Source organism: Schistocerca gregaria, chromosome 7 (assembly GCF_023897955.1).
Source record: "Schistocerca gregaria isolate iqSchGreg1 chromosome 7, iqSchGreg1.2, whole genome shotgun sequence".
Classification (NCBI taxonomy): domain Eukaryota; kingdom Metazoa; phylum Arthropoda; class Insecta; order Orthoptera; family Acrididae; genus Schistocerca; species Schistocerca gregaria.
In genome coordinates, this window is record NC_064926.1 from 98,962,680 (window position 1) to 98,986,426 (window position 23,747).

At 44.8% G+C, this 23,747-nt stretch overlaps 1 protein-coding gene across 3 annotated transcripts in view; it reads left to right on the top strand.

Moving 5' to 3' along the window:
* LOC126281893 (myrosinase 1-like) overlaps window positions 1–23,747 on the top strand; it is a 114,590-nt gene that overhangs the window by 59,237 nt on the left and 31,606 nt on the right. The window contains exons 8-11 of one of the 3 annotated variants that reach the window (XM_049981209.1): window positions 1,704–1,819; window positions 8,508–8,660; window positions 8,757–8,863; window positions 21,603–22,211. In XM_049981209.1, the coding sequence (XP_049837166.1) occupies window positions 1,704–1,819; window positions 8,508–8,660; window positions 8,757–8,863; window positions 21,603–21,729 (503 nt within the window). In that variant the 3' untranslated portion in view covers window positions 21,730–22,211. The remainder of the gene's footprint in view (window positions 1–1,703; window positions 1,820–8,507; window positions 8,661–8,756; window positions 8,864–21,602; window positions 22,212–23,747) is intronic. The other 2 variants (XM_049981210.1, XM_049981211.1) reach the window with 2 other exon arrangements.

The window sequence follows — 23,747 nt, forward strand, 5'->3', positions numbered from 1 at the left end:
ATTATTGGAAGTGAAAAATAGACGATAAATAGTTTAGACAAGAAGAGAATAGAAGGTTTAGAAATGTGGTACTATAGAAGAATGCTGAAAATTATATGGGTATATAACGTAACTAATTAGGAGGTATTGAATAGAATTGGGGAGAAGAAGAGTTTGTGGCACAACTTTACTAGAAGAAGGGATCGGTTGGTAGGAGATATTCTGAGGCATCAAGGGATCACTTATTTGGTACTGGAGGGCAGCGTGGAGGGTAAAAATCGTAGAGGGAGACCAAGAGATGAATACACTAAGCAGATTCAGAAGGATGTAGGCTGCACTAGGTACTGGGAGGTGAAGAAGCTTGCACAGGATAGAGTAGCATGGAGAGCTGCATCAAACCAGTCTCAGGACTGAAGACCACAACAACAACAACTCAGTGGTCGTGCACCGTAACCTATGCTACAATGTTCAACATGATGGCGCCCATGCCTGCAGTTTTATACGCCATGAAAGGGTAACATAATTGAATTTGCAAACATGACGAAGGGAAAATATAAAGTACATCGTCGTGATCAACATCCATTCAACTAAGTGTAAGTAACTTATGAGCTTCCGTTTTCTACGCGCAGGCACACACCCAGATTACTACTCGCGGAGTGATGGCAACAAGCAATGCCAATATAATCTCGTCTCAATAACTAAGCTTCACCACGACATGTGAACTGAAATGGTCCCATCCAATACTTCATTTGTGGTAGAATCATCATAACAGCACAGACTTCCACCACACAAAAGCAGTCTTCTCTCCAAAACACGCCTTCACAAATAACCATCCAAGCGAAGCTGGAGCAGACCATACAAAGTAATCTAATGATCAGCTCTTTTATCAGCTCTCTTTCAAACAATGAGCTCATGGGCTGCAACCCGTGAAAAATTCCCTTCGTCCGAAAACAAACCGACTCCTCAAAGAAGTAAAACTGTTACGGTGACAAGCAGAGAGGTTTGCTACAGCACTTTTATCGAGTAATCGAAACTGGTTACAGCAGACATGAGTAACGTAGGCCCTACTGCAAAGATAAATGTAGCGATGGGCTAGAAGAAATATCTAATGGTAAGAAATGGGAGAGCCGAATGAACAGGCAGCTTTCAACACAACCAATAGTACCATGATCTCGACTAACTGAGGTGGCGCAGTGGTTATCACACTGGACTCGTATTCGGGAGGACGATGGTTCAATTCAAACGCGCGTCCGGCCATTCTGATTTAGATTTTGTGTGATTTCCCTAAATCAAATGCAGCGGGATAGTTCCTTTGATAGGGCAAACAGACTTCCTACCCCATCCTTCCCTAATCCGATGGGACCAACGACCTCGGTGTTTGGTCCCCTTCCCTCAAATCAACCAAACATGGCCTTTTTCTGTGGTACCACAACCACCGGCTCCAGTTGAATTTTATTCCAATGATGCTGGTCATGCACCTATATTATACGTCCGTTCACTTTGTAATTCTGCGTGTACTTGAAAAGCCTTTCGATGCAGTTACCTTCGACTGGGATGATTCTGTCGATTGTGGGGAAGACATCCGAGAGAGAGCTATGTATTCATCTTGTACGCAACGCGGTACTTTTAGTAACGATTCATTTGATTCTTATTGTTATTTTGTTTATGATCACTCAGCTCGAGGTCAATATTTTCAGACCTTTCAACAATTAATTTTGTTTCAGGCTCTGCTGATTTCTTCGGTCTCAACACATACGGATCACAGTACATAGCGGCAGGAGAGTTCCCCATTGCACCGTCTCGCAGACACGATTCCGGCGTCATCGAAAAGGATGATGAGGTGATGTCACAAAAATTTTCATTACTAGACTCCAATTTCAGGGAAGGGATACTGGACTGGCTTAGGACGTATTAAATGTTTGTCAAACATTTATGTGTCGATTCAAAAGTTATAATGTCCTCTGTCCTCGACTTTGTAAGGGGAGTGATCTATACTTCTCCGACTGCGATTGGGCCTGAAATGAAATCCCATCTTTTGGATACAACGCACACAAGACGTGACTTCTCTCGTTTTTAAGTCAACAATGATTCATTCCCGACGTCGAGTAGGGTGATCTCTACATTTGTTCAGTGGACGACTCGGCGTCTCATCTGCAGTCTACTGGCGTTGACTGCAGATGAAAGGTGTGTGTGTGTGGGGGGGGGGGGGGGGAGATAAGGGGGCGTGGGTGGTATGAAGAACATAGACTACACTCGTAGCTAGTAACAAACAAACTCTGATAGTTTGAAGATATGCAGAATGTAAATTTATAATGCCCAAGACAACAAATTTAGAAATGGGATCTGATTCGCAAATATGCAGAAAATAATCGTACAGCGCACGCTTCCATAAATTCAAAGGAAATGAGAACCCTCGATCTAATATGTGTGATTAGCACATTAATGAATAGTTTCCTGACTGTAATAGTATACTTCGAACGTGTGCTACCTAAGCACATATAGCTTGCAGATGAGCAGTAGTGCTATCTGCCCTATTGTGTGCACATAAAATCAAAATTCAGAAGATAGCGAGTAATGCAACTGATCAGTTATAATCCTAATTCGCTACGTACATAACATTGTATTAGATAATTTAACCGAAACAACACAGTGTCTCATAAGAGCAGCCACCAACCAAGTATACGTCGACATAAATTTTATCACCACCTGATACCTAACTGGCATGCAGAGAGATTCTATTTGTTATTATTTATAATTCTCAGAGCCAGCTCCGTAGTTGAGTGACAGTTCATCAGAGTGGCTGTCACTTAAATTTCGTAAGACAACGAGATGGCGGCACATAAGCGCGGTGCATGCAAGCACCTCAAATACAAAGAATGATTTGGTTCTGACAAATGAATTCAGAAGACGTGAGTACATCTAATAATCTATATTGGCTTTACAGTCAAGAGAAAAGCTTTACCGTGCCGTAGGAATTTTCCAACCTACATTCAACTTTACAAATTTATTAAATACATGACTGATGCCTGATAAAATAAATATTACACCTCAGGAAAAGTTATCTTTGTGTTTCGAATAGCATGGAAGTAAATAAAGCAATCAGTGAAACAGTAACCTTCTTCCAGGCAGTTACTGATAGCAACCTTTGAGCATCTATTGCACTGAGACCAAAATAACGCAATCATAAGAAGAGAACAGAAACTTTCGAAATGTGGTGCTACAGAAGAATGCTGAAGATTAGGTGGGTATATCACATGAGGAGGTGTTGAACAGAACTGGGGGAAGAGGAGTTTGTAGCACAACTTGACAAGAAGAAGGTACCAGTTGGTAGGACATGTTCGGGGCATCAAGGGATCACAAATTTAGCATTGGGGGGCAGCGCGGAGGGTAAAAATCGTCGAGGGAGACCAAGAGATGAACACACTAAGCAGATTCATAAGGATGTAGATTGCAGTAAGTACTCGGAGATGAAGAAGCTTGGACAGGATTGAGTAGCATGGAGAGCTGCATCAAACCAGTCTCAGGACTGAAGACCACAGCAACAACATACCTACTTGCAGAGTGGTACAACCAGACATCCAAAATTACCTCTTCACAAAACTATCGTTCATCACAACAAATAAATTGATTTGGTCTCATCCGCTTCCTCATGCACAGCAACGTCTGCTCAACAGCGAGGTGTCTGCCAGACAAAAACAGCTCTCTTCTCAATATCAGAAACACAGCACAAGGTGCCTTTCCGACTCTAGCGTTCAAAGTCCAGAAAAGAAGTGACCAGCAGTAACGGCAAAACAGTTTCAAACGAGAGAGAGCGTATGTTCCACACTTGAGAAGGTAAACGATTGACTGAGAACGAAACAGAAACGCCATAGGTTTAAGTTTGTCACAGTGATCAAGCAAAGAGGTTGCAAACTAGCCAAACTGATTAGAGAAATGTACATTTTCAACTTCTCGCGGCGTAGTGAATAGTTCATTAAATTTCGAGCATATAGCCGCGCAAATAAAATTTCCTCCACTGATATTTCGGCCGCGTATCGTCCGGCCATCCTCAGAGTGAGTCACAAGACTGACGACAAGATGCCAAGCGCGGCTTTATATGCTCCACCGCGGCGGTAACGGTACTGGTTAGAGAAATGTCTCATAGATTATAGCAAATCTGAGAATTACTTTTATGTCCGTAGGTTTGGACGGTAGTCTGTATTGCACCGAATGACTGATGATTCCACAGTTTGATATTTAATATTTATTGCAGTCACACCATCGAAAAGTAATGTTCCACGTAACAAAACAATAATAGAAATTACCGACCTTTATCAATATCAACGTAGCAACACCAAGAGTTTCTCATGATCTGGATCGTGAATTAGGTCGCGACATAATCAACTGGCTACTGAAGAGTGCGCCACGGTTCAAATATACCACGGCCGAGAAATACCTGCTGGCAAAATATACTACGATATTGATAGCTTAATTATTTTGTTTTCTGAATTTGTTTTGATGTTTATGTATGCCCCATTAGATGAAAAGTGTGTAAGCTGCTGCATTTTTATTTAATTTTTTCTTTCAATGTATCTCGGCTCTCTCAGCCGCAACACACTGATTTCAATTCTAAAGCTGGTACACTAAAAATTCTCTGAACTTCGTTTTCTATGGATGAGCTAAAGAATTTTATTCGTGACCTTTTCACCGTGGTTTCTTTTTGAGTCTGTCGTATCCTCTACAACTTCATTCGTTCGTTCTTTATTATCTTTGCTCCATGTGCAAATGGACTACACTGTAACACAAAACGATCTGTTTAACAAGGCTAGAAAAGGCTAGAAGAAGCAGCTGGATGAGACAGACCGATGGTTTAGCTCAGAGCACGGTAAAGGCACCAACACTTTTTACTACTACACCAATGACCTACCGTGCCAGTACGTTGAAGTGAGGATCACTAAAGATTAGAAAGGCTCGTACGTATTATGTCTCGTACCAGGTTGGCCTAAGCCGCAAAATCTCTGGTTTGCGCCTTTCACCTCCGCAACAAGCTTGCATCTAGAGGATTCCCGACCACATGGATAAGGACTCCGTTGGAACATTGTCCCAGCTTAATTACCTCGTGTGGATCATGCCGAATCTGCATACGAAGACCAGACCCTCGTCAACACTTGTGGAATTGCTGCTTCCGCCGAGAGGTACAGAAGTGAGGTACTGCTCAAACATGCACGGAGTCTCCTAGCTGAAGTCTGTTTACACTTCATCTTTATGGCTGATGAAGCGTAGACACGCTCTGGAAGATGTATTTCTAGCGTGCAAAATGTCTCCACTGTAGATGGGAGCCAAACATTCCTAATTTGACTCTTATGGAAGACGTCTAGCCGCTCCGAAGTTACGGACTGCAGCCTGCAGTCTTTTCTAAACTCGAGGTCAATCGATAATTGGATGTTCAGTCCCCATTCTATTAGGCTACAAACCAGTATAAAGGATTTCATCGACAATCAATGATGAATTAATTAAACTGGCTCCATTCTATTTCAGGAGTTTGCTCACGTGGTTCCCTTGTGCTATGTACTTTGTTCTGTGAAACACCTAATAAATCATATTGAATTGCATTTATCACATAATCACTCTTCACAAAATTTCACGATAATATAAATTTACAGTAATAACAAACTTTGGTCATGGTTTCTAACTGTTGTCATCCTAATTTTGGAAGGCGTTCACTGAAATATGGGTATTATCGATCACGAAGACCTACCTCAACATCATCTCACACTGAAGTGCTCTGTGGCAGCTTTCAAAAATCAATACATAAACATGCCTCTCTGGATCAGTCTAAGGGTGTGAGACCACAAAAACGAAGTACAGATACGCAGTTCGCAGCAGAATCAAGCCGTCCGCTAGCTCTTTTATTAGATGCAACACACACTGAAGAACCAAAAAAACTGATACACACGCCTAATTCGTGCAGGGCCACGGCGATCACGCAGTAGTGCCGCAACACGACTTGCCATGGACTCGACTAATGTCTGAAGTAGTGGTAGAGGGAACTGATACCATGAATCCTGCAAGGCTGTCCATAAATCAGTAAGAGTACGAGGGGGTGGAGATCTCTTCTGCACAACATGTTTCGAGGCATTCCAGATATGCTCAATAATGTTCATATCTGGGGAGTTTGGTGGCCTGCAGAAGTGTTTAAACTCAGAAGAGTGTTCGTGGAGCCACTCTCTAGCAATTCTGGACGTTTAGGGTGTCACATTGTCCTGCTGGAATTGTCCAAGTCTACGGAAATCACAATGGAAATGAATGGATGCAGGTGATCAGACAAGATGCTATGCGTCATCTGTCAGAGTCGTATCTAGACGTATCAGGGATCCCATATCACTACAATTGCACACGCCCTACAGCATTTCAGAGCCTCCACCAGCTTTAGTCCCCTGCTGACACGTCCATAGACTCGATACAATTTGAAACGAGACTCGCCCATCGACGCACCATGTATCCAGTCATCAACGATCCAATGTCGGTGTTGGCGGGCCCAGGCGAGGTGTAAAGCTTTGTGTCGTGCAGTCATCAAGGGTACACGAGCAGGCCTTCGGCTCCGAAAGTACATATCGATGATGTTTCGTGGAATGGTTCGCACTCTCACACTTGTTGATGGCCCTGCATTGAAATCTGCAGCAGTTAGCGGAAGGGTTGCACATTTGTTACGTTCAACGATTCTCTTCAGTCATCGTTGGTCCCGTTCTTGCAGGATATTTTTCCGGCCGCAGCGATGTCGGAGATTTGACGCTTTACCTGATTCCTGATATTCACGGTACACTAGTGAAATAGTCGTACGGGAAAATCCCCAGTTCATCGCTACCTCGGAGATGTAGTGTCTCACTTGTCTTTATATGTGGCCGAACTCAGCCATTTTCTGGACAACCTCTTACAAAGGACATGCGAGTAACAGTCGCCCAAATTCCCCAGCTTCGGGATCTCCCCCACATCCAGATCCCAGTCCTCTGCTGACGCACGTGGTTCTCCTGAAGCGGTCGCCTTACCTTGTACTGATTCTAGGCTGCCGATTGCTCGCCTACTTTCGAGTAACGCTACGCTCTACGCCTACACTACAGGCATGCGTTTTCAAGTACAGATATATGTAAACAGGCACAATACGGCGCTGAGTACGCTCTACGCTCGACCGCAACGTACTACCGTTCGTAACGGCGTCCAAACGTGGACTAAATACTGAATACTAGCAGGCGGTAGAGTTTGAACGGGCGACTCGCAACCCGACAGCCAGCGAAAAAGCCATCACACTACATGACGTGCGCCCATGCACGACCTGCTGTCACAGCTCAACTTCTGCCACTAGTTCTCTAGTTCACTATGGTTCGTCTCAATCATCTCCTCGCAGTAATTCGAAAAGTACTCCTAAAGTGCACGGGGAGGTTCACAGCCATACTACGAATGCCTGTTGGGTTCCCTGAAGTTTTTCACTCGACGCTATGACTTCCACAATGATTAAGAAAAATAAAGAAATAACGTCGCCGAATATTGGTGTTAACACTGCGTCTTCTCCAACTCATCTAAGTTCCTGTTGTGTACATAGTTCCGCGTAGTCAGCGTATACACAACTTTCCCAAAAGAGCGCGCCCCGCTAAGGCCAACAGCGCAGGCGCAGCGCTCATCCGTCTCCGCACTACGAGATGGCGCTGTCTTACAGACGGACCAAATTCTGCTTCCGCCGATCCGCGTATTAATATGTAACGCAGCCAATGAGATTGCTGCTAACATAGAACCTTTTCTCCTCGCGGATCACACTCGCGCAGTGATACCTGAGCACTCGAGGTATTATAATGAGAGTACAGACCTCCGATTAGTCAGTCTGCATTAGTCTGTAGTCAAGCTCCAGTCTGCGCCTAATAAGATTATCATGTTCCTGTAGATAGGCATGAAGAGAAATGAACAGACACTTTGTAAAGTATCAGAGTTATGTGAGAATAAGATTAACGTACCAAGACCAAAGGAACTTCAGATTGTCAATTGTAAACAGCATCCAGAATCAAGTTACGTAATGTCTATTTTTATTATTTTAATAAATGTGTGTGAAAATTAATCAAGTTCTGTTTAAAGTTGGTCACCGTCAATCTGCTACTCTAAGCGTGCAAGTGGCATTTCTATCGTCTGACCTAACGGCAGAAGATAAACACGCCACGATAAGACCACGAGACATAGCGTACTTCGTTAGAGCGACAAGTCAAATAATTTGATGGTGTGTGTACCGAAGGTCTTACAGTACGCACACCACAGTCCCCAACGCACGTCATTGTTATTTACTGCATATGACGTTTCTTACACTGTCTCACGCAATAGATGAGTGGTGCAGTATGCTCTCCTTACGTAGTTCTTTTCTGACAGATACGCCCAACAAGATGCAGAAATATTCGTAATTATTGCTGACAAAAGCATACTATGAATGACATGGATGTATATATAAAGTCTACTTAATCTGTCAATATATCTCATATGCATGACTCAAACGCGTATTTCTCTTGCTTCAGATTCCACTCGATCAGTCAGCCGCAGGGTTCAGAAAGATACTGAACTGGGTGGTGGCCGAATACCCTGGATACCCCATTTTCGTGTCGGAAAATGGCCTAGGCAATGACGGTAGCGTCGGTCTGAACGACACGGACAGAATAGAGTATTTTTCGGTGAGTACACGCTCGCTAACGAGATCTGCGTCCAATTATTGTATCACTTACTTTATAGAGCCTCTAATAGCCTACGTAAATTTTTGTCTCTTTCAGGCTTTCCTACCTGCCCTTCTGCAAGCTGTGAACCTAGACAACGTTCCCGTGGTCGGCTACACGTGCTGGAGTCTCATGGATAATCTGGAGTGGCAACTGGGATACTCGTGAGTTATCCGAGCTGTGACTTAGCTTAATCATTGTTGAGATAAATTAATACACAGTCCAGTCACATTAATCTGACCACCACCTCCATTCGACGTCGTCGCGCAAAAACCAGCCACATATGGTAGGTGGCAGCACTAGCGGTGGAGAGTATATAAAGCGAGACAGGGTGACGCGGAAAAGCGTGCAATGTCGCCGTTATGGAAATGGAGCGATTCATCTGACGTGCAAGAGGGCATGGCTCATCGGCCTTCGGGCCACGGGTGGAAGCATTTCCGAAACGGTTAAGGCTGTAAACTGTTTGGGTGCCACCGTGGTTAAAGTATATCTTGTATGGAAAATGGAGTTATACAAAACTACTGCCGAGGCAACTGCGATGCAGCGTGGATCATAGATGCCAGAGGTGAAAGACGTGCAACTGTTGAGCAACTGACCACCCAAATGAATGAGCGACTACCAACATTGTCTCATTAACGACGGTCAGCGAACGTTGGTGCGCATGGTCCTCGGCAGCACGTATCTGGTTCATGCAGACAGGCTGACTGCTATTCATAGGCGACAAAGGCTGGAATTTGCGTGCCAATGTCGCAACTGGACGCCCGCTGAATCACGTTTTATACTCCTTCGGACGAATGGCTGTTGGAGTGTTCGGCCCTGCATGAATCGCTGGAAGACTCCAGGCCGAAGGAAGGAGTGTTATGGTCTGGGGAATGATTTCGTGGCACTTCCTGACTGATCTCATCATTCTGGAGGGCAGAGTGGATCAACACAAGCATGCATCTATCTTTGGGCACCGTGTCGATCCCTAGATGCAGTTTCTTTTTCCTTGGCACGATGCCGTCTACACGCAGGACACGATTCGCAGAGTACACGGATGGCTCGAAGAGGACCAGCATGAGTTCACTGTACTACCTTGGCCAGCAATCTTCCCGAATTTAAACCGAATCAAAAATCTATGGGAGCACCTCAATTGCACTGTCTGGAACATGGATCCTCAACTAAGAAAGCGTGTAATGTTATTGCGAGTTATTGAACGCAGTTTCCCGAAATTCCTTCACCAGAGAAGACGAATGGAATATTCCAGAATTTGAAACACGAACAGCTGCTAGTATGAGTTTCTTAGAAGTAGATACCTTAGGGGTTGCGAAGTAACTCAAATCGCTTGACACGGGCAAGTCTTCAGGTCCAGATTGTATACCGCTTAGGTTCCTTTCAGATTACGCTGATACAATAGCTTCCTACTTAGCAATCATACACAACCGATAGATCTGTACCTGCAGATTGGAAAATTGCGCAGGTCGCACCAGTGTTTAAGAAGGGTAGTAGGAGTAATCCATAGAACTACAGACCTATATCATTGACGTCGGTGTGCAGTAGGGTTTTGGAGCATATACTGTATTCAAACATTATGAATCACCTCGAAGGGAACGATCTATTGATACTTAATCAGCATGGTTTCAGAAAACAACGTTCTTGTGCAACGGAGCTAGCTCTTTATTCGCACGAAGTAATGGCCGCTATCGACAGGGGATCTCAAGTTGATTCCGTATTTCTAGATTTCCGGAAAGCTTTTGACACCCTCATAAGCGACTTCTAATCAAGCTGCGGGCCTATGAGGTATCGTCTCAGTTGTGCGACTGGATTCGTGATTTCCTGTCAGGAAGGTCGCAGTTCGTAGTAATAGACGGCAAATCATCGAGTAAAACTGAAGTGATATCAGGTGTTCCCCAGGGAAGCGTCCTGGGACCTCTGCTGCTCCTGATCTATATAAATGACCTGGGTGACAATCTGAGCAGTTCTCTTTGGTTGTTCGCAGATGATGCTGTAATTTACCGTATAGTATGGTCATCCAGTATCAGTTGCAAAGCGATTTAGAAAAGATTGCTGTATGGTGTGGCAGGTGGCAGTTGATGCTAAATAACGAAAAGTGTGAGGCGATGCACATGAGCGCCAAAAGAAATCCATTGGAATTCGATTACCCGATAAATAGTACAATTCTCAAGGCTGTCAATTCAACTGGGTGTAAAAATTACGAACAACTTCAGTTGGAAAGACCACACAGATAATATTGTGGGAATGGGGAGCCAAAGGTTGCGTTTCATTGGCACGACACTTAGTAGATGCAACAAGTCCACTAAGGAGACAGCTTACACTACACTCGTTCGTCCTCTGTTAGAATATTGCTGCACGGTGTGGGATCCTTACCAGGTGGGATTGACGGAGGACATCGAAAGGGTGCAAAAAGGGCAGCTCGTTTTGTATTATTACTTAGTAGGGGAGAGAGTGTGGCAGATATGATACGCGAGTTGGGATAGATTAAAGAAAAGACGTTTTTCATCGCAGCGAGATCTATTCACGAAATTTCAGTCACCAACTTTCTCTTCCGAGTGCGAAAATATTTTGTTGAGGCCGACCTACATAGGTAGGAATGATCATCAAAATAAAATAAGAGAAATCAGAGCTCGAACAGAAAGGTTTAGGTGTTCGTTTTTCCCGCGCGCCGTTCTGGACTGGAATGGTAGAGAGATAGTATGTTTGTGGTTCGATGAACCCTCTGCCAAGCACTAAAATGGGAATTGTAAAGTAATCATCTACATGCAGATGTAGACCTAGCCTAGGTTGCCACGGTGCTAGAATCGATATGGCAACAGATCTTTGTCGGTAACTTCTAGAACCTCACTGTCTTTCTGCACGTCCACACTGACAAAAGTGGTTATTCAGGCTTTCGACAGGTGGTCACATTAATGTAACTGCTCTGTGTGAATTAGCATTCTCACTTGTTCTCACAAAGTGAAAAATCCTGTTATCATGGCGGTAAAAATAGTGTAATTCATTACTGTCAGTACTCTCGATCATTTGGTAAAGATAGTTCTGAAGACATGCAGTAGCCATTCGCTTTTTGTATTGACACGTTGTGCGCTTTTACCCATCTTCATGTGGCGAAACATTTCTTTATCTTCGGCAGTATAACATTTTTACTGATTGCATTTTGAATGGTGCAACTGTCTTTTGTCCTGCGATTTATACCTCTTTTTTCGCCTTTATACCTGCAGAAGAATCAGTTTTATGTTCACTGATACAATGACGCACAGTGACATTCATCATGTTACCTACTAGTTTGTTGGTTTATATTGTTCTATTTCTATCGGAAAGTACATCTTAAGTGAAGCTGCAATTATCTCACACATTCCAAAGCTAATGTTTAAAGGTCAGAAATATTTACCTTTGAAGTTAATACATGCATCCGGATGGCTATAAAATTGTGTAAAATATAATGTATGCGCTGTAATGAGTCGTGCAAGATTACCTTACTGACTTTGTCTGTCCTCTTCATTGCCATTATATCTATTGTGACTTTGTGACCAATGATGCATACCGTCCAGAGTAATAAAACCTATACCGCTAGAGTGGAACAGCCCTCAGGAATTGTGAGTAGAGTGAGATTTGTAGCTTCAGGCCTATATTCGTGCCTCCTGTAACAATTAGTTACATGCACGAAATGTATTCGCGGTTGCGTATACGAAAAACCCTTCAGCTATATAATGGAATAAGGACAATGAAACTGTGCCGGACCGAGACTCGAACTCGTATTTGCCGCTTATCCCAAGCGGTTGCCTTATCGTTGGACTATCCGAGCACAACTCACGGCACAACCCACGTGTCAATAACGTGTCTACAACCTGCACTCGTACATCTATTATCTAATGTATATTCCCATACACTGGAGACATTTTAATTGAAAGTCCTTTGCTCAGTACAGATAAATACAAAATTAGATCACCTGATGAACGACGAATCGGAACACGACACAACAGCGATTCTGCGTGACGTGGATTCGAGAAGTCCACGGTAGGTTTCAGGAAGTGTGTTGCACCTGCTGTCTGCTCACAGGCAGCGCAAATCCCGTAAAATACGAGCCGGTGGTCTGACATGTTTCCCTTGATTCAGACCACGCGATATCAATGGGTTTCCTCAGTTGCGGCCCGCCTCGGCACCGCTTAAGTACTTCCCTCATCCCGTCGCGCACCTGCAGTGGCACCAGACGTTATTCAGTCTCGTAATGTGAAGTGCGACATCAGTATATGAAACTATTAACTGACGTTTCTTCTCCATTGGCGGGAGAGATATTCGGAGATAAATCGCAGCCACATGGTAAGCTCTAAAGAATCTGTCTGCATTACGAGCTGTGTAAGTGACACCAATATCCGTCTCGTGATGCTACTTGCTTGATTATTTCTGGCTAGCCATACTGTTCTCAATTAAAAGCAGTTGATCGTATAGACAGCGTAAGGAAATTGTTAAACACCATTATAATTAAAAGAGAAAAAAATGTGGAGGTGAAGTGATTAAAACATGAACGCCAGCTATGCGCCAGGAGAATAACTTCTAATCAAGAACTATGTGACCAATCAGAATTGGTAACACAATCAGCATCACGAGACAAGCAGAAGTGCCATGTATACAGCTCATAATGCTTCAGGATGCACTACAGCTTTATATACAATCCCCAGTTTGAGTCTGAAGATACTCCAACAGATGGGGATGAAACGTCAGTGAATAGTTATATACACTCCTGGAAATTGAAATAAGAACACCGTCAATTCATTGTCCCTAGAAGGGGAAACTTTATGGACACATTCCTGGGGTCAGATACATCACGTGATCACACTGACAGAACCACAGGCACATAGACACAGGCAACAGAGCATGCACAATGTCGGCACTAGTACAGTGTATATCCACCTTTCGCAGCAATGCAGGCTACTGTTCTCCCATGGAGACGATCGTAGAGATGCTGGATGTAGTCCTGTGGGACGGCTTGCCATGCCATTTCCACCTGGCGCCTCAGTTGGACCAGCGTTCGTTCTGGACGTGCAGACCGCGTGAGACGACGCTTCATCCAGTCCCAAACATGCTCAATTGGGGACAGATCCGGAGATCTTGCTGGCCACGGTAGTTGACTTACACCTTCTAGAGCACGTTGGGTGGCACGGGATACATGCGGACGTGCATTGTCCTGTTGGAACAGCATGTTCCCTTGCCGGTCTAGGAATGGTAGAACGATGGGTTCGATGACGGTTTGGATGTACCGTGCACTATTCAGTGTCCCCTCGACGATCACCAGAGGTGTACGGCCAGTGTAGGAGATCGCTCCCCACACCATGATGCCGGGTGTTGGCCCTGTGTGCCTCGGTCGTATGCAGTCCTGATTGTGGCGCTCACCTGCACGGCGCCAAACACGCATACGACCATCATTGGCACCAAGGCAGAAGCGACTCTCATCGCTGAAGACGACACGTCTCCATTCGTCCCTCCATTCACGCCTGTCGCGACACCACTGGAGGCGGGCTGCAAGATGTTGGGGCGTGAGCGGAAGACGGCCTAACGGTGTGCGGGACCGTAGCCCAGCTTCATGGAGACGGTTACGAATGGTCCTCGCCGATACCCCAGGAGCAACAGTGTCCGTAATTTGCTGGGAAGTGGCGGTGCGGTCCCCTACGGCACTGCGTAGGATACTACGGTCTTGGCGTGCATCCGTGCGTCGCTGCGGTCCGGTCCCAGGTCGACGGGCACGTGCACCTTCCGCCGACCACTGGCGACAACATCGATGTACTGTGGAGACCTCACGCCCCACGTGTTGAGCAATTCGGTGGTACGTCCACCCGGCCTCCCGCATGCCCACTATACGCCCTCGCTCAAAGTCCGTCAACTCCACATACGGTTCACGTCCACGCTGTCGCGGCATGCTACCAGTGTTAAAGACTGCGATGGAGCTCCGTATGCCACGGCAAACTGGCTGACACTGACGGCGGCGGTGCACAAATGCTGCACAGCTAGCGCCATTCGACGGCCAACACCGCGGTTCCTGGTGTGTCCGCTGTGCCATGCGTGTGATCATTGCTTGTACAGCCCTCTCGCAGTGTCTGGAGCAAGTATGGTGGGTCTGACACACCGATGTCAATGTGTTCTTTTTTCCATTTCCAGGAGTGTACATTAGTCACGGAGTGTCAGTCCAAAGTTTTAAGTGAAGAAATCACTGGGTGCTAAGTTCACACTGCACCTTCTCGGATTCTGTTCCAATCACTGGTAACTCGCTGCCGTGGGTTGTTGGCGAAGCAATACTGGGTAGGTTGTGGGTGCATGTGACCGCTCTGATTTGAACCTTAGGATGTTGAGTACTTCAGATGGTAAAGATGTAAGATAAGCAGAGTTCCTGCTTCTGCAAACAAATGTGCCTAATCAGAATTTTTTATTCGGAGTAAACAGTAAATCATCCAAAATCGGCCCAGTAGTACAGTCATCCTAGCCTCCACTCAGGTCACATAGTAAGAGCATTTGATTGTCATGGGAGACACATGTAAAAAACCTTAAGCTAAAAGTTCACACCACTGGTGATTAAAGGAGACTGTTTCACTCTAACGATCTGAGTGTCACACCTCAGGGTCCGATCATTCAACGAATCATTGGAGTTGATATATTGTATTTTAAGCCATTTTTCAATTGCACACACGTAAACTTTTGAGGTCAGAAATAAACAACGATCTTCAGTAGCTCTGGAACATGTAAGAAAATAGTTACTTGACTTATCACGTAATTTACGATAGAAACACAGTATACAGCGTGTTTGTGGAGGAAAGGTTAATATTTTAAACAGTGGCAGTATAAGTAATTCTGAACAAAAACTGTTACATGAACGTAGGTCCGCAAATGCTTCTTTAGGCAGGTATGGGTGTTGAAAGGAATTTTAAATCTGCAAATTTATGTGCACAACGTGAACGTATACGTAATACAACTGGACTGTAACGTGATTTTCATGCAAACAATACACGGGTGCATGCCATGTTTACGCTACGCAACCTACCACGTATTATGATCTTGTTACGTGCGTAGTTCAATCACCCGTTGTTTGCGCAGATGTGCCGTGTAAGCCGCATTGCGTAGTGTACCGGCGACGGATCGGTTAGCTATGTAGTGTATGGTGTTAACTGTGTTCGTACAAGCGCTGCTAACAATGCCACACCTCTACAGTAATGAGGAATACGCAGACCTGTTGTATGTTTATGGCTCCTGCGACGGTAGTGCTACCGTTGCAAGAGAATAATGGCACAGACGCTTTCCGACTCGACGATTACCTTATCGCAGGGTGATAACCAAAGTCTTTATCACTTGGCGTGCAGCAGGCTCTCTTCCAAGTAGACACTTTTTGTCCGAGCGTGCGCGTCAACAAACTTTGCAAGAATGGGGCAAAATTATCGCAAGCGTTGAGCGAAGTCCCAGTACGAGCATACGAGGAATGTCGCTGCGTATGAATGTCCCACAGGCACGTGTATGGGAAACATTACATGCGAAGAAAAACCTGTATCTCTTTCACATACATCGTGTCCAAAATCTCCACGTTGGCCACAATGCCCAACGACTTCAGTTCTATCACTGGGCAACTAACAATAGCCGTTTGCTTCCACACATATTATTCACTGATGAAGCCGTTTTCACGATATGGAATAATTATCGATGGTCACGGGATTATACGCTTCAGTGGATAGCAATTTCCAAGTTCGTTTTGCCATAAATGTTTGGTGCGGCATGAGCGGTAATCTTTTGAAAAGTCCATTTACTATCAATCAGCGATTGACGGAAGAGAGGTATCTGCACGTTTTGGAAAATTCATTTGTGGAACTATTGGAAGACGTTCCTTTAGCCAAGCGAACTGGAATGTACTTTCAACATGACGGTGCTCTTCCATATGTTACCTTACCTGTCGGGGACCATCTCAACCGTACTTACTCTAATGGCTGGGTTGGCCATGGCGGTGCTATCAACTGGCCTCCAAGATCACCTGACCTTAAACCTTTAGATTTCTGTTTATGGGGTTGGATGGAATCAGAGGTGTACAAAGTGAACACGAGATGAACTGCTTCCTCGCATCGTGGACGCTGCTGAATTGATTAGCAACCATCCACAGGCAGTTGAACAAGCAACACATGTTATTGCTAGAGCGCAAACGAGCATTGACGTTCATGGTGGAATATTGGAACCTGTTCTGTGAACTGTACAACATCTGTACGATAAGTGTCAAAGCTGTTTGTAAGGGACGTGGTACGTCTTTTTCAACTGAATACATGTTACATGCATGATGTAATGCATTATGTACTAACTGCAAAGTAAATAAACGTTATGTAAAAATGTGTAACGTAACTGTAGTTCTCTGTAACTTTGTTTTCAAGAAAATCACGTTTCGGTCCAATTGTACCACATATACAGGGTGTTCCAAAAATGACCGGTATATTTGAAACGTCAATACAAACTAAACGAGCAGCGATAGAAATACATTGTTTGTTGCAATATGCTTGGGACAACACTACATTTTCAGGCAGACAAACTTTCGAAATTACAGTAGTTACAATTGTCAACAACAGATGGCGCTGCGGTCTGGGAAACTCTATAGTACGATATTTTCCACATATCCACCATGCGTAGCAATAATATGGCGTAGTCTCTGAATGAAATTACCCGAAACCTTTGACAACGTGTCTGGCGGAATGGCTTCACATGCAGATGAGATGTACTGCTTCAGCTGTTCAATTATTTCTGGATTCTGGCGGTACACCTGGTCTTTCAAGTGTCCCCACAGAAAGAAGTCACAGGGGTTCATGTCTGGCGAATAGGGAGGCCAATCCACGCCGCCTCCTGTATGTTTCGGATAGACCAAAGCAATCACACGATCATCGAAATATTCATTCAGGAAATTAAAGACGTCGGCCGTGCGATGTGGACGGGCACCATTTTGCATAAACCACGAGGTGTTCGCAGTGTTGTCTAAGACAGTTTGTACCGCCACAAATTCACGAAGAATGTCCAGATAGAGTGATGCAGTAATCGTTTCGGATCTGAAAAATGGGCCATTGATTCCTTTGGAAGAAATGACGGCCTAGACCAGTACTTTTTGAGGATGCAGGGAGGATGGGACTGCAGCATGGGGCTTTTCGGTTCCCCATATGCGCCAGTTCTGTTTATTGACGAAGCCATCCAGGTAAAAATAAGCTTCGTCAGTAAACCAAATGCTGCCCACATGCATATCACCGTCATCAATCCTGTGCACTATATCGTTAGCGAATGTCTCTCGTGCAGCAATGGTAGCGGCGCTGAGGGGTTGCCGCGTTTGAATTTTGTATGGATAGAGGTGTAAACTCTGGCGCATGAGACGATACGTGGACGTTGGCGTCATTTGGACTGCAGCTGCAACACGGCGAACGGAAACCCGAGGCCGCTGTTGGATCACCTGCTGCACTAGCTGCGCGTTGCCCTCTGTGGTTGCTGTACGTGGTCGCCATACCTTTCCAGCACGTTCATCCGTCACGTTCCCAGCCCGTTGAAATTTTTCAAACAGATCCTTTATTGTATCGCTTTTCGGTCCTTTGGTTACATTAAACCTCCATTGAAAACATCGTCTTGTTGCAACAACACTGTTCTAAGGAATAAACCATGTTGTCCACAGCACACTTGCACGTTGTGAACACCACACACTTACAGCAGAAAGACGACGTACAGAATGGCGCGCCCACAGACTGTGTTGGCTTCTATATCTTTCACATCACTTGCAGCGCCATCTGTTGTTGAAAATTGTAACTACTGTAATTTCGAAATTTTGTCCGCCTGAAAATGTACTGTTGTCCCAAGCATATTGCAACAAACGGTGTATTTCTATCGCTGCTCGTTTAGTTTTTATTGCCGTTTCAAATATACCGGTCATTTTTGAAACACCCTGTACGTTCACGTTGTGCACATCAATATTGCAGATTTACAGTTCCAAAAAAATGGTTCAAATGGCTCTGAGAACTATGGTACTTAACATCGGAGGTCGTCAGTCCCCTAGAACTTAGAACTGCTTAAACCTAACTAACCTAAGAAGATCACACACATCCATGCCCGAGGCAGGATTCGAACCTGCGACCGTAGCGGTCGCGCGGTTACGGACTCTAGCGCCTAGAACCCCTCGGCCAACCCGGCCGGTAATTACAGTTCCTTTCAATACCCACAACTCCCTAACGAAGCATTTACGGACCTGTGTTCATAGAAAATTTTTGATTCATAATTACTTACACCATCAGTGTGTAAAGTATTGACCCTTCCTCCGCAAACACCCTGTATGAGATATTCCCAATTGAAAAGCAGACCTTCACTGGAGCGGCGTTGCACATAATGCCAGTGGGTGACTGCGTTTGCCGTGGTGGTACTCCCAGTCGAACAAACGGAGTTAATCGCACACAGCAATTTTTTCATTTCTAGAGAGTTGTTCCCGCAATTCGTTGCATTTTATCCAGTTTCTTCTGAGACAAGGGTAGCGTGCTTCACAACTTTATCGTAGAGTGAAAGAGGCATACGGAGAGCTACGCCTCGCATAGTGCACAATATTCCGGCGGTGTCAGCCTTATGAGACGGGAGTCTAAACATCGAGGACGCGCCAACTCCCTAGGCAGGCGGACGTCGTCACCACGGTTTTGCCTGTGGAGGAGCTCATATGGACGAATCGTCGGATCACCACACGTGACACTGCTGTCAAATTGATGATAAGGAAATTAAATGTGCAGCACGTAATCCACGATAAGCTTGGATATGGCGACACTTGTGGACAGTGCATGGCCAAACATCTTTCTGAAAATCAGAAGGCGGATTTCCTTGCTCATGTTGTGCCATTTGATGAAACCTGGTGTGACGCTTCAACTCTGCCCCCAAATGGATGGACGTGGACTGGCGGCTTCCCGGTTCCCGTTTCGCAAACAAAAATCCAATCCCAAAGGGCGGAAAAGTGATGCTCAGTTTCTTTTCCTATGAAAAAGGACGTCTACTTATCGACTAGCTATACCAAGATGCAACTGTTAACGCTGAGTAGTACAAAAGGTTAGGAAGACTCAAGCAGGCCATCAAGAACAAGTGCATCGGCAAGGCCTCGAATGGAGTAGTGCTTCTCCAGGAGAATTCTAGGCCACATGTGGCCATAAAGACTCTCGAGCTCCTTGCAAAATTTCCATTAGGAGGTCCTCCTTAAAGTCCCGAAAGCTCCACGTGTGACTCACATATCTACATCCGCTTAATCCAGTCTCAGAAATGTCGGTGGTTCACCTGTGACAAGGAAGTGCAGGGTACCGTGGAAAACTTCATCCGTCGGCAACCCAGTAATTTCTACACTATAGCCTTCCACTCTGCTGGCACTACGACACCGACGACAGCGCCCTCTAGCCGGCGCTGTGCAGCTCTACGAGCGCCGCTCCGGATTCAGCCCATTTGATTCCGAGTAGACGACCAAGCAACTTAGCTTTTACTTCATAGGGGGCTAGTCATTACAGACTTTGTTACTTCAGTTACTTCAATGATAGTTTGTCTCACTACTAGTAGCTCTTAGCGTAGATACCTGTACGGCTTCGCACCTACGTGCTCATCTCAGCCAATGTTCATATACCAGTAAAAGAATTTTAACTTATACGCAATACCGCAGTACGTCACCTTTTCCTTTTCCTACTCGCTTCCTACATTCGGCCTACCCTTCAGTTTACAGGAGCAGACCCACGCGCCGCCTACCAGGCGGGATACAAAATTATTGGTATTCCTTTGTACTACACCAGTAGCCAATAGCTCATTAACACCGCTGTCGAGTAAGAAGGTACTACCTCTGTGGTACTGCTCTAATTCACTGGTGACAGTGGACAGTCTGCTCTTTCTATCACCAGACATTTTACCATATTCAGCCAAAGACTTCCTCAGATTACAGATGTAATCCGGTCGTCTCTTGGATTGTGTTCGTGTCTGATGCCGTTGCAGCATCCCTGACTATTTGCACAGTGAGCTTTGGCGTGTCGTGGCCACACAGGGCACCATTTTGCTTGTACTCCTCGATTAAAAATATCGTCGAAATTCAGTATGAAAATTCCATTACATGACAAACAGGATCAATTCATCTTAGCAATCACGACAAGACCAGACAAGGCGCTACTGCGATATTCTTCGCAGTAACCACAATTCCATGAGTGTTGGTTTAAATCAGACCGTTTGGTTCTGAGTTACAATAACGGAGATTATGACAGTTCCTAGGCTCCATATGATTAAAATAACACTATTTGATAAAGTGTTGGTAATGGAAATGAAGTCCCATGCTTCTTGACAGAGGGTAGGGGAACGATGCTGGAGACCTGCACAGCCGTACTACGCAAGGTCATAGTGGAGGTGGTTTGCCGTTGCCTTCCTCCGACCGTAATGAGGATGAATGATGATGATGATGAAGACGACACAAAACCCAGTCATCTCGGGGCAGGTGAGTCCCTGACCCCGCCGAGAATCGAACCTGGGACACCGTGCTTGGGAAGCAAGAACGCTACCGCGAAACCACGAGTTGCGGACTGATAAAGTGTTATTGACCCCAAACAAAAACAATTGTCTGATTCGTGTAAGTTTGTTACAATGTAATGTGACAGAGCAAATTTGAAAGTTCGTAACACTGCCACAAGCTAAATCCAGGATACTCAGATAAAGCTTACAAACATATGTGAATTTATCAAATCTTTTAGATTAATGCTTAATAAGTGATTTGACAGCTACAGTCTGTATTAGTCATTATTTGCTTTATATTTCGTACGACGACTTTATTTCATTGCTATCCCATTACTGACAATCATAAACTTTTAATGTTCACTTATGTAGATGCAGTATTTAAGTATGATTTACTTACCTACATTTTATAATTTGCAGGAAGAAATATGGCTTGTACCAAGTGGATTTCGATAGTCCAGATCGAACAAGAACACCAAAGGAGTCTGCATATTTCATGTCCACAATCTATGGGACCAAACAAGTTCCAGAAAAATTCTTTCGCTAGAGATGCTGAGACAGTGTCACTCCATGTACTTCAGTAAAAATAAAATACTAGTTACTAAACTTTTATTTTAATGTGTAAAATGTCCTAATTTATTACCAATCGCCCATCTTTTGGTATTCATTATTGATGTTATTATTACGACGTACTCCACAAATCAGTTAATGCTTTTCGGATATCTGTGTCACAATGTATAGCTACCGATAAATTCGCAATTTGTCCTTACCATTTTTATGCGCTGTTTTTAACATATCTTTTCTAGGCTGTACTTGCTATGTGTTTTGATTAAAGACATCTGTAAATGGTAAAATTAGATAAATGAAATTAATGTGTCCATGATTTTCTTTATGAAGATCTTTTTCTGCTTACTAACTTACACCTGTTTAATGAGTGGAAAACAATTACATGTTTTTGATCTGAAACAGAAATAAAGTGCAGTCCTGAAACACAAAAGAAACTAATTTCCGGCCGAACAGGCCACGAAGGTCCAACAGAACCGACCGGCCGCCATGTCATCCTCAGCCCACAGGCGTTAGTGCATGCGGATTTGGAGGGGCATGTGGTCAGCACACCGCTCTCCCGGCAGTATGTCAGTTTACGAGACAGGAGCCGCTATTTCTCAAGTAGCTCTTCAGTTTGCTTAAAAAGAGCTGTCTTTTTCCCGCAGTACAGGTATCAAGGAGTTGTCCCCTGGAAGGTGACGGATTCGTACCCTCCCATCAGCATGGTCATATCTTGATGATTCCTCCTTTCATAGAACACTCTGCCACTGTGCCAACATCCAGTGCCGATGGTAACACGCCCATTTCCGTCTCCCGTAGTTGCCGATGTCGTTGTGTCAACATTGACACAGGGATGGTTCGTCAGTTGCGGAGGCCCATTGTTAGGAATGTTGGGAATAGTGTGTGTTCACAAAAATGGTTCAAGTGGCTCTGAGCAATATGGGCTGCTGAGGTCATCAGTCCCTAGAATTTAGATCCACTTAAACCTAACTAACCTAAGGACATCACGCACATCCATGCCCGAGGCAGGATTCGAACCTGCGAACGTAGCGGTCGCGCGGTTCCGGACTGTAGCGCCTAGAACCCCTCGGACAACCCGGCCGGTAATTACAGTTCCTTTCAATACCCACACCCAAAAAGCTCGTGCCGAACCTCCAGGCCACCAAAATCTACTCTCGGCCAAACTGAGATCGATCGCCCCCCTTCCCTATTCTACACGCGGACAACACGCTCACTGATACTACATGCAAAGTGCATGTTTCTGACTAGCAGTCATTCCTCGCCATACGACGCTGCTACCGCCTGGACGTGTTTATATCTACAATAGGCTGGTGATCATATTGTTTTGGCTAATCAGTGTATAAAATAACGTCCGAATGTATTCAATTTATAAAGAATTTTACCTCCTTGGAGCCTCTCTTTAAAATTGGGATTTTTGTTAAAGTATATGTGTCTGTTATGTAAGTGCGTTAACTTCATTATGTGATAATCACAACATTAGTTATATTTTCACGCTGCACGTAGTTCTACACAGACACACATACACACAAACGCGCACTACAGTAGCGATTCTACGTTCTATGACCTCAAAAGTGGTTCAAATGACTCTGAGCACTATGCGACCGTAACGGTCGCTCGGTTCCAGACTGTAGCGCCTAGAACAGCACGGACACAACGGCCGGCTTCTATGACTTCGACAAGTGCTTTTCAGACGATGTGGCATCAGTAGTGGAACCGCTAGACGGTTGGAACTAACTGTGAATGCTTCATCTGTGTCACACCTCCAACATTCCTCTGTATGGACACGGCAGTACTTCATACGCCGACTTTGGGTGCTTTTGGTCAGGCAAGTTATGTGGCTCCCACTTCATCTGCTCCTCAGAGCAAAAACACCCCAGCCCCGCACTTCACGCAAGAGATTGAACAGCTGTGTCTCATCATAACTGAAACACAAGTCCTACTGTGCCCGTTCATAAAACAAAAATATTCGCACATTTCTTCGTTGTTGCTGCTTTCATC